At 36.9% G+C, this 12646-nt stretch overlaps 1 protein-coding gene across 10 annotated transcripts in view; it reads right to left on the bottom strand.

The window, feature by feature from the left end:
• ZZZ3 (zinc finger ZZ-type containing 3) overlaps positions 1 to 12646 on the bottom strand; it is a 140308-nt gene that overhangs the window by 75933 nt on the left and 51729 nt on the right. For 9 of the 10 annotated variants that reach the window (XM_005653415.3, XM_013996150.2, XM_013996149.2 and 6 more), the window contains one exon: positions 9460 to 11015. The exons of the other annotated variant lie outside the window; for it this stretch is intronic. In XM_005653415.3, coding sequence (XP_005653472.1) covers positions 9460 to 10964 — 1505 coding nt within the window. In that variant the 5' untranslated portion in view covers positions 10965 to 11015. The remainder of the gene's footprint in view (positions 1 to 9459; positions 11016 to 12646) is intronic. 10 annotated transcript variants of the gene reach the window in all.

Genomic DNA, 12646 nt, shown 5'->3' with positions numbered 1-12646 from the left:
TGCATTGCTGTGGCTCTGGCGTAGGCCAGTGGCTACAGCTCCGATTGGACCCCTATCCTGGGAACCTCCATATGCTGTGGAAGCGGCCCAAGAAAGGGCAAAAAGACAAAAAAAAAAAAAGAAAGAAAGAAAGAAAGAAAATTAAAACACAAAAATCAACTGCATTTCTATATACTAACAGGAAAAGATCAGAAAGAGAAACCAGGGAAACAATCCCATTTACCACTGCATCGAAAAGAATAAAATACCTAGGAATAAACCTACCTCAAGAGACAAAAGACCTGTACTCTCAAAACTGTAAGACAGGAGTTCCCGTCGTGGCGCAGTGGTTAATGAATCCGACTAGGAACCATGAGGTTGCGGGTTCGGTCCCTGCCCTTGCCCAGTGGGTTAAGGATCCGGCGTTGCCGTGAACTGTGGTGTAGGTTGCAGATGCGGCTCGGATCCCGCGTTGCTGTGGCTCTGGCGTAGGCCGGTGGCTACAGCTCCGATTGGACCCCTAGCCTGGGAACCTCCATATGCCACGGGAGTGACCCAAGAAATAGCAAAAAGACAAAAAAAAAAAAAAAAAAAAAAAAACTGTAAGACGCTGATGAAAGAAATCAAAGATGACACAAACTGATGGAAAGACATACCATGCTCCTGGAGTCGAAGAATTAATATTATCAAAATGACCACTCTACCCAAGCAATCTACAGATTCAATGCAATTTCTATCAAACAACCAAGGACATTTTTCACAGAACTCAAACAAAATATTTTAAAGTTTGTCTGTAAGCATAAAAGACCCAGAATAGACAAAGCCATCCTGACAAAGAAAAATGGAGCTGAAGGAATCAGGCTCCCTGACTTCAGACTATACCACAAAACTTCAGTCATCAAAACCATACGGTACTGGCAAAAAAACACAAAAAAAAAAAAACAAAAAAAGAAATATAGATCAGTGGAACAGGATAGAGAGCCCGGAATTAAACCCACGCACCTACAATCAACTAACCTATGACAAAGGAGGCAAGAATATATAATGGAGGAAAGCAGTACCTTCAATAAGTGCTGCTACGTGTAAAAGAATGAAATTAGAATGCTTCCTAACAGCATACACAAAAATATTAACAAAATGGATTAAAGACCTAAATACAAGACCGGATACTATAAAACTCCTAGAGGAAAACATGGGCCAAATACTCTCAGACATAAACCATAGCACTATCCTCTCAGAGCTACATTTAGAGTAATGACAATAAAAACAAACAAATGTAACCTAATTAACTTAAAAGTTTCTGCACAGCAAAAGAAACCCTAAAGAAATCTAAAAGACAACCCACAGAATGGGAGAAAATATCTGCAATGAAGTGACTGACAAGGGATTAAACTCCAAAATGTATTAATAACTCCTGTAACTCAATACCAAAAAAAAAAAAGAACAACCCCATCACAAAATGGGCAGAAGATCTAAACAGACAATTCTCCAAAGACATACAGAGGGCCAAAAAACACATGAAAAGATGTTCAACATCACTCCTTATTAGAGAAAGGCAAATCAAATCCACTAGGAGCTACCACCTTACACCAGCCAGAATGGCCATCATCAAAAAGTCTACAAACAAGAAGTGCTAGACAGCGTGTGGAGAAAAAGCAACCATACTGCTCTGTTGGTGGGAATGTAACTGGTGCAACCTTTATGGAAAACAGTGTGCAGATTCCTCAGAAAAACTAAAAATAGACTTACCATTTGATCCAGCAATCCCACTCCTGGGCAACTATCCAGAGAAAACCATGACTCAAAAAGATACATGTACTGCAGTGTTCACTGCAGCACTATACACCCTAGCCAAGACATGGAAACAACCTGAATGCCCATCAACAGAGGAGTGGATAAAAATGATGTGGTACACATACTCACTGGAATATTCCTCAGCCATTAAAAGGAAAGAAATAATGGCATTTGTGGCAACATGGATGGACTTAGCAATTGTCATACTAAGTGAAGTTAGTGACACAGTGAGACACCAACATCATATGCTATCATTTATATGTGGAATCTAAAAAAAAAAGGATACCATAAACTTCTTATCAGAACAAATACTTACTCATAGACTTTGAAAAACTTAAGGTTTCCAAAGGAGACAGGTTTGGGGGCGGGTAGGGATGGGCTGGGAGTTTGGGATGGAAATGCTCTAAAATTGGATTTTGATGATCATTGTACAACTGTAAACATAATAAAAATTAATTGAATAAAAATGAGGTTACATTTTTCTGGACTAAGCAAGTAAAAGACACACCAACTAAGTAAAAAGATGGTGTTGAATACTGGGTGTGTGTGGAAGAAGCAATGATAGGTTCAACTTTAGACATGTTCATTCCACTGAGGTTCTGTGAGACATGCAAATGGGGATATCTTATAAGCAGTCTGAAGCTCAAGAATAATCTGACTGAAGATGTAAATTTAGAAATGTATCAGTATACAGATGCTAATTTCATAGCAATGAGAATGCCCTGCGAGCGGGTGCAAAATAAAAAGTAAACAACTAAAGCCTGAGCAGAGCCAAAAGGAATAGGGAGAGAAAGAGAATTCACAATTATATATATGATCCGATATATAGATATTTATACATTCAGAACACCAAAGAAGAAACAAAAAGGAAAAGACAGAAAACAGAAATCTTGGGTCTTTGGCTGAACATAAAACTGCATTATAAAACATCCAATTACCAGTGTTCTCACGAGGCTACAGTCATTGATGTTTCAAAGTGTCAGGGTAAAGGTCTTTTTAAATAAGACACCAGAAAGGCTATGCCATAGAAGTGAAGCTTAACTAGTCCTAGAGTACAGGCTACTCTTGACTTCCCCCTAACAAAGCTAAAAGTGTAAGCTTTATTAGGACCAAGGTAATTACCAAGTAAATCAACTATCTGTCAGATCAAATTTCAACACTTTTAAGAGAAAGAAAACAAAATCAGACCCTCAACAACATATAGTGTCCACCATACAAATATTACTGGACATATGAAAATAAAATCATAACACACTAAGGAGCATGCTGCCTAATTAGAGAACTCTGAATAAATTACTCAGTCTACTCTCACCACTTTACAAATAAAATCATATTAAAGAGACAAGTAGAAGCAGCTTTCCACAAGAATATGAAGGAGGAGTTCTACTGGTTAAGGATGCAGTGTTGTCACTGCAGTGCTTGGGTTGCTGCTGTGTCGAGGTTCAATCCCTAGCTCCTGGGAGCTTCCATATGCCATGGGTGTGCCCCAAAACAAAAAACAAAACAAAACCAAAAAAAGAATGCAAAAAAAATAGTGTTAGATTCCACTGAAGAAAGAAGGAATGGAGGCGTAGGGGAGCAGGAGTAGAAAGGTCACAAAACATATCTTCCCACTTACTTTATAATACCTGGTGATATGAATCATCACATAAACAGTATACATAGTATATAGTCTACTAGTATGTAAAAATGCAACATTTTTAGCCTACTATAAAAATTATGGAAACAAAGCTCTTGCAACTATAGGCTAAGTTCAACTAATCTTAAATAAATGATTATCTTAGATGGGTTTTATTGCCAATGAGTATCAATTGCCATATATTAAAAAAACAATTACTGTTTATCCAAAATTTAGATATCCAGTAACCTACATAAGACACAGCTTCCAAATTAGAAAGGGAGCAAACAAGAAAATACACTATTAAAACAAACATCCTATGAACTAATGCTTTAATTACTCATTACAAAAGAAATTCCTCAGTGCATCACTTAAGAATTATGAGACAATTCTGACAAGTTTGGTTATTCTGATTTCCTAGTATAAAGAAAACTAAAAGGAGTCAATTAGAAGGGAAGACAATTATTAGAGGAAAGTATCACGACAGCACAAGTGACTAATGAAAGCCAACCAAAACGAAGAAAATTTTAAGAAACCATAGAACTTAGAAAAGAAGCCAAATTATAAAAACATAAAAAGGAGAGAAGCCCAAGCCATTTAATACAGGTGAAAACAGACTGGGCAGAGAAAGTATCACTGTATAACCTCTGTCAGCAAAGATGACCCTAAATCAAAATGGAAAGGTGGGAGTTCCCGTCGTGGCTCAGTGGTTAAGGAGTTAACGAATCCAACTAGGAACCATGAGGTTGCGGATTCAATTCCTGGCCTTGCTCAGTGGGTTAAGGATCCGGTGTTGCTGTGGGCTGTGGTGTAGGTTGCAGACACGGCTCGGATCCCGCGTTGCTGTGGCTCTGGCGTAGGCTGGTGGCTACAGCTCCGATTAGACCCCTAGCCTGGGAACCTCCATATGCCACGGAAGCGGCCCAAGAAATGGCAAAAAGACCAAATAAATAAATAAAACTTAAAAAAAAAATGGAAAGGTTAAATTATACTTGAGTATAAACATACTTGGATTACAGCTGAGTCACTTTTAGAAACCACTGAGTCATTTTCAGAAATCACTGACATCAGCTGAAATAAAAGATGCTGGTATTCAAATGGAAAAACAAAGAGTTTGCTGAATATTTTGGTAAGTCAATGGCTTATTCCACTTAGCACCAAATATTTTATACTTGGGACAGTTATCTCCCTCCTCCCATTAATCTTTGTGCCAAAGGCTGGCTCTTGCATTCCACAGCCACTTCCCATGAGTTGAGAAGATACACCAAGCACGAGTTTTCCCTAGTAAAACTTCTGGCTTTAAGATACCTAACTGCATTCTAAACTATCCCTCACAAAGTTTTTTGTTTTGTTGGAAATTATCCAAATCCTCTATTTTAAGTCATGTGGTAGCTGTAGTTTTATTTCTCCGTTTGTACATGGTAGTTTATCCTTCAGAGACACACTAACAAAACAGTCTTTAACAATGGATATGAAAGTATTTTATTTAATAAACATTTACTTACCTATAATGCTGATTCTCTGATAGATAAAACAAGATAATGACAGTTACAGAGCTTAAATTTGGGCTAACAAATTTTCAAAACTGAGTATCTGCTCCATGAGCCTTCTCAACTTAGAAACCCCTCCAAGTCCACGGAATAAATCCTTATTGGATGAGGTAACTAAATGTAGTTCAGACCATCAATTATAAGACAGAAGTTCTAATATCATTTCTACCTGGAATCCATCATACTTTAAATAAATAAAAACCTTAATTATGAGTTAAGAAATGGGGACTGTATATTGCCACCAATGTTGTCTACTTTCAAGTTGTTGTAGATGTCAAGTGAGAAACTAGATGAACTGCTTTGAAATTAAGAAACAGTACAAACGTAAAATTATTTTATCCAGGGCAGGAAAATTCTTAGTGCTTTCTAAGCAAAATCCATTCCTAGTCCTGGAGTTTACTGGCCCCTTAGAAGAAATTATCTTGACAAACAGTAAAAGTAGGAGTTCCCATTGTGTCTCAGGGGCAATGAGCCTGGTTAGTATCCATGGGGACGCAGGGGGTTCAATCCCTGGCCTTGCTCAGTGGGTTAAGGATCCAGCGTTGCTGTGGGCTGTGGCATAGGCTGGAGGCTATAGCTCCGATGTAACCCTAACCCTGGGAAGTTCCATATGCCATGGGTGTGGCTCTAAAAAGACCAAAAAAACCACATATACACACAAAAAAACAATAAAAGTAGTAGGAAGTAGTGAATCCAGAAGAACTGATTTTTCTTCGTAGTTTCTGAAACTGATGAAGTATCAAATAATTCATCATAAGCATTGTGCAACAAAAGGACATAAATTTAGTACAACAATGTTTTCAGAGAAACAAGTTTGAAACTACAATTCTTATAACATTCCTTAGTATGGTTTGAAAATAAGATACTTATCTAAAGACTACATGAGCAGTAACTATCTCACTTTTATACTTTATCTAGAAACTTATAAATTGGTATAAACGTTAGCAATTTTAAGACCTCAAAAAATCTACAAACCTCAAATCTGACTTTTCACCTGTTCATGAAAGCTTACATGTAGCTATTCAAGACCCTTCAATTACAAATGTATTTAAGTATTCTTATCCAATGACAATTCAGAGGCAACTAACCACATCACGTTTTCCTTTGAAAATTTATTTTCCATTGATTGCCTTGTGAACTGAAAAGCTCTGAACATTAAAGCCCAGGACCTAAATTCTTCCATACTTGCTCTCTTCAGAGTCAGAACTTCAAAACTTAGAGGTCATTTGCAGTGCTTCTGATTTTAAATCAGCAAAAGGTCAATTCCCAAACAGAAAGGGCAACCCACAGTTAAGCACATGATCTGAGTCAGTCCAGTTATTCAGGCCAAAAAAGGGGTCATTAAAGTGGTATTATCTACCACTTTAAGACTCTATCAACCTTGAAGATGAGAGTGTCTTGAGATAAAGGATATTTCTTTTTTATTCCCCACCCTCTAAGAAGGCACATTCCAGGAAAATAATCCACTGCTGGAATCATGCCAGAGAAGAAAATATTCTTTAGTCCCTTGCTCACATTTGAAGTTCTCCACTAGAAAACTTAACACATAAAAGCACACTGTAGGTTTATGTGCTGGAGAAGAGGGATGACAGCTAGAGCCAAAACACCTGCAGGTTCACTTCTCGGGCCTCTGGCCTAATTACCATGAATCAGATCCAAGTTTAAGACTCTATACATAACATCTTTTTAAGCATTTACAAGTGATTAGATGACCCCATATAAGCTACCCTTGCAAACAAGATGGATAAACCATAAGATAAATGTTAGGATAAAAAGGCTGCTGATTAAATGATCAATGTTAATTCAAAGAAGAACTACAACTGGTATAAAGAAGAGCTATGTCCTCCTGGCTCCAGACAAAGAACTATGTCACACTCAGTACTTTCTATTCATAATATATTTTCTAAACTGGCTATCAGAAAGTATTTATTCCAAAGTTGTGGAGATCTGTGTGTGCAGGAAAATAATCCATCTACCCCAAGTGCCTTTTTTCTTCTTTACTCAAAATGCCTTTTAACATTTTCCTACTGCCAGAAATTTACTTGAGAATTTAAAGCACTAGACAGGTATCATCATGCTCTTTTTAACAGTGACAATTAGGTAAGAAGAGTCAAAACTTTTTATCTAACCATCTCTCGGCTATAGATAAAAAGCATAAGAATAGGAATTTTACTGAAAGAGATAACATCTGATATGATCAAATGCCTCCTCCGAATTTTCTTTAAATTATCTCTAACCAAGACACCATCAAGATGCTTCCTCTCCATCTCACTTTTCCCAATTTGCTTCCTTTTGGGGGGGGGAGTTAAAAGTGAAGTGTCAAAAGGTGCCATTTTCAAAAGACTTGGAACAAGGCAAAAAAGCAAGAAGGAATGATTTCTTTTGCCCAAAGTCACTCAATAAGACATTAACTTAAACTTGAGAACACCGTCCTTAACTACCATCCAAATTCCAAAGGACACTGTATAGCCTAAGGAACCCATGAAACTGCACTGCTCTTTAGGTTTAGGAATATGGACCTCACTCTTCAAATGTTGTAGCCACTATCTTTAGATAATTGCTTTTATAGGAATATCATCATTCAGAATCAACAGAATAGCTCTTACAAAAAAAGGTAACGTAATGTATCATTAATAGCCATCATTAATAGCCAACTTCTGGGCCTTAGTAAGGTTATTAATAAGAGAGCATCCCTTTGCCAAAGAAACACTAAATAGCAAAAAATAGAATAGAATATCATTTTGTAAAAATGCACATTTCCTGAGTTTTTACTATTTCCCCAAGACATACACTCTGCTTCCTGGTGCCTATAGAGAAACAGCTCCACTTTTGAAAACTGATAAGAACTCAACTTATCTCAAATTGAGTTATTTTTTCATTTCAAATTGGACATCGAACATTTCAAATACATGAAAATACTAACAGTTCCACAAAACAAAAGAGCGTAATGCCCAGATAAAATGTATATTAAACATATACAACAAGGACCTACTGTATAGCACAGGGAACTATACTCAATATCTTATGATAACCTATAATGGAAGAGAATGTGAGAAAAGAATATATATATTTATTTACATGTATGACGAATCACTTTGCCATACACTTGAAACTAACACATCACAAATCAACTATATTTCAATAAAATTTTTTAAATGCTATTTATAAAAAAAAAGAAAGAAAATTTTCAGAAAAGAGACCTATGCTAAAAGGCCACCATGTTATCATATACAAATCTGAACTATACATAATCATGGCAAAAAGACTAATATATTCTACAACCAGGATTGGATACTCTCATCGGATACATACCAGAATCTGAGAACTGTCACAACAAAAACTATACAAAGGTTCCTCAAATCAGTACTTTTCCTTTTGGCCATGCCCCCAGCATATGGAAGTTCCCAGGTCAGGGATCAAACCTGCACCACAGCTGTAACCAGAGCCACGGCAGTGACAATGCCAGATGCATAGGCCACTGAGCCTCAAGGGAACTCCACAAATCAGTATTTTTACACAGCCTATATAATCTGATTGTGATATCAATTAAAAAGCCTATTTTATAGAAGAAAAAGTGATTAACATATATGTTAAGTCTGATCATATTTATGATAAGCACTTTTGTTAACAGTTCCTTTTAGGATGATTTAGACATAGTTAGCTCCAATTCATTCATATTACTGCCCAGACTACTTTAAAGACAATCTAAGCAAAAATGGGATACATCTGGACATTGAATTCTTTATTTTAAAAAGTGCCTTTATCACAAAGGTTGAGAACTGATAGCATTTTAAGATAATCTCCTCTTATACTTTAGAATCAGGAAAAAGCTGTCTCAAATGCTTTATGTAAACTATAGAGCTGACTAACTTACTAATTAGCTAATTACAACATACAACTAGCTGTCATAGTATTAACAGTAATATCTACTTCTCTACATCACAAAAGTCAAATACGATGCTTAAGGCGTAATTTTTAAATCAAAACTTTTAAATGGAAATTAGATATAAGTAACTAAGATAAAAGTAGATTTGCAGCTTGCCAGATTTCCCTTATCTGCATGATATCTATGCACTCATTAATTATTTTATATTATCTGGAAGGCATACACTTCGTAAAGCTTGACAACTAAAAGTCAACTAAAACTAAAGCTTACCGTGATAACTAAAGATGTTTCCATTTTATAAATTAACTCGAATGGTGTGACACTTATTTAAAAAATAAAAACACCATCAACCACGTTTCCACATGTCTTTTCTACCTGAGACATGTGAAATATCAAAATCAGAAAACCATATCATCATTGAGAAGAGTAATAAAGCTGAACACTAACTAATTAGTCTTTTTTTGGGAGATCTGTTTTTTAAAGTTGAGAATATCATTATGTTAAACCCAGAATTTCAGCTAAAGAATTAATTTTAGCTGTAATTAAAATGTTATAAATAGTTATGAATAGATACGGAAAACTTAGGGAATAATAAACAAAGCAGAATTCATGGTTACCATATTTACACATACTCTTTGTTGTGTTTCAGTGCCACATGATCTGATTCAAAGTAATAAACATCAGGATCATCATCTTCCTCTTCCGTAGCGTGCGGATTGGCACTCTCTTTGGCTGGTGGCAAATGTCCAATATTGAGTCTTGCCTCCGAGGACGACTTACTTAGTCCTTCACTCCCATAATTTTCAGAGCCACAACATATCCCTTTTTCATTCTGAGAAATTTCATCAGGATTTGTGAGAGACTCACTTATATTATCACTAACACTTGCATTTGTTTCATTGGGATTAAGATTATTCTCCTCAAATGGTCCATTCTCTCTGCAAGGAGAACTGTTCTTAGTGGGACTACCTCTGGTAGGGGCCGCCCTCCGTGGTGAAGTTCTCAGAGTATACCGATGTTCTTGAGGTTCCGATAAAGACATCATTTGAGCTGAAACACAGTCTAGAACAGAAGACGATTCTGGTTCTCTGGAGACTGGCATACTCTCGAGACTTGTGTCCAGGGCGTTACTGGTGTTTTCATTACACTGCTCTTTTGAGGCACTGCTATCTCCCACCACATCTACTTCCTCCTCAGAATCCCTTAAAGATGAATGAATTTCAGAATAGGGGCCTGTAGCTGGCTCAGTAGTCAGCTGATTAACATGTTCCACAGGCAGGCAGGCAGTTACTATTTTGTGGTCCTCCAACTTGACCTGCACTTCTGAATTTGTGCAAGGCACGTTATGGTCTATATAACTGTCCTCCTTCCTACCATCAAGGAACATTGAAGTGTGGGTATCCGAATCCCCATTTTCAGCTACTGATTTTTCCTGCAACACATAGGAACCAGTGCTATTTTGTTTAGTGTTCCCATCGGGCTGACAGTCATCACAGTTTATAACAGCTGAATCACTGTCATCAACACCATTGACAGCCAAATAGCCTGTGATTTCTTCAACTACTGCAGAGTTAAGTGGCCCTTCCTCACTGACATTCACCTTTTTAATTTCCCTTTTCTCACAATCATCCAGTATAAGACATCGACAAGCTCGTTTAGTCCCTTGAAAATCTGCATCATTGTCCACTACTGTACTTCTCTGTTCTACTGACTCCTTGTCTGATTTTATAGGTGAATCTTCTTCTGAACTGTTTGGAGCTTCAGATCTAAGACAACGCTTAATTCTTTTTAAAACTGGTGAAACAGGTTCTGTTTGCCTTCTCTCACAATTTTCTACAGCCTGCCTTTCTATGATATCTTTTTCTGAAGAAGGAAGTCCTCTTTTCCTAGGGCTTACCCATGATTCTCGAGTACTTTGCTGTTTTACATCAGTAGTTCTTCCATTATTATTTCCTTTCTGAACTTGCACAGGCTCTGGTCTCTTCTTTGGTGATCTTGATCGTACTTGAGAATGAGAAGAGATTTCTTCGGGATGAGCAATGCTACGATTCCTTAAAGTTCTACCACAAAAAGATTCATCCAAGCCGTTTAACCCCACTGTTGATCTTGTAACACGAGTAGATCGGGAAGCAGCCATACTATGGCAAGTCCCTACAATACGGTCATCATGATCCACTCATTGGGAAACCTTCAAAAATGTAAACAAAATAATGAGAAAAAGGTAATAGTTAATACACCTAAACATTTCCAAAAGTGATAATAATAGCTAACAATTACATGGTACTTAATACGTTCCAGGAACCATTCTATTGTCTTTAAATATATTAATGCATTTAAGTCTACTGACAATTAGAAATAGGTGCTATTATCGTTCCTATTTTATAAACGAGGATACTGAGGCACATACAATTTATGCAATCTGCCCAAAGCCACACAGCTTATAAACTAAGGCAGGTCTCTAGATTCTATGCTATGAACCTTCCTTGCTATGTATCTGCCTCAGATATAGAGGGGCAAAGGGCCCAGAAAGAGCTCTCTCAAAGACAGGATTTCACCTTGGTTATTAAAATAATAATCTTGAATTTATAGAGCAGCTATCGCAAAAGCTGTCCCAATCACTTCTCATGTCTTCTCAAAACACTTTTAGGAGGTGAAAGATAAGCTGTACTCTTCTTAATTCACTTTGATAACAAATCACGTGGCATCCAAAAAATTTGGTCTGCAGTAGAATGTTTTAAAATTAAGGAGATGGACAGAAATCACAATCCTAGCTTGCACTTGCTAAGAGCAAAACAGAGCAAAGCCAAGCCACCGTAATCTCTAGAAGTAGAGCCATAAATTAGCAAGAGAAAGGAAGTATTCAAAAGAGGATAGAAGAAAAAAGGAAAAAAGCACCCCAGCAAACGAATATTACATTTAAGAAATTGGGAATATACATATAGCCCCATCCTTTCCTTCTTTCAAATGCTGAGTATATGTGTGCCACAGTATTGATGCATGTTGAGATGAGCAGGTTTTCTGCTGTGGATGCTTTGCTGTTTCTATAGTCCAAAAAGAGGGAAATTGAAAAATGCCCTGATTGATCCATTTGGATAAACTGAGTGGTTTAGTGATTATTTTCCAAAAGCTCTCCCAGCAAGCAGAATAAAAGAGCTATTAAGATTTCCAGTCCCCATTCTTCTGCTCCTCCTCTAGATTTCAAAAGATACTTTGCCACTTCACTGCCTTAACTTCAAATGGGGTACAGGATGAACAGAGAAAGAGACCAGTAATGGCTATAAAGCACAACTACAAAGAACACTCTCTCCTCCTCCCTTTTGGCAGCCTTCCCACACCCTCCCTCCCCTATAATCCTCCAAAGGCCATTCTACCCTTCTCCCCCCAAATCTAATACCATCGCTCCTTAGCCTCAACCAAAGTATCTAATAGTTGGAAAGATTATGAAGAACTATAGAAGATAGAGCAACATGTTACCACATACAAAAAAAAGAAACATTAAAAGAAATTATCTTCCTATTCCTGCCTGCTGACAAAATGAATTAAGTGAAGAAGTATCTTGTAAAATATGTAAGTTGGTTGAATTTAGTTTTGATTCAGAGTATGGCATACTTTTAAATTTTTAAAAATCTTACAAGACTCACAAAATCAGCCCTAGAATTAAAGTATGAAAATTTTTCCTAGAGATTACCATAGCACTCACACGAACAGTAAGAATTTAGAAATGTTTTCAAAGTAAACTTTTACTCTCTGGGCATTCATTAGTCAGACCTGAAGTATAACTTCTCTTTTGCTAAAATCTTGTTATCAAGATTACAGTCT

Source organism: Sus scrofa, chromosome 6 (genome assembly GCF_000003025.6).
Source record: "Sus scrofa isolate TJ Tabasco breed Duroc chromosome 6, Sscrofa11.1, whole genome shotgun sequence".
NCBI lineage: Eukaryota > Metazoa > Chordata > Mammalia > Artiodactyla > Suidae > Sus > Sus scrofa.
The sequence above is the reverse complement of the archived record's forward strand: the minus strand, read 5'-3'. Positions and strand labels throughout refer to the sequence as shown.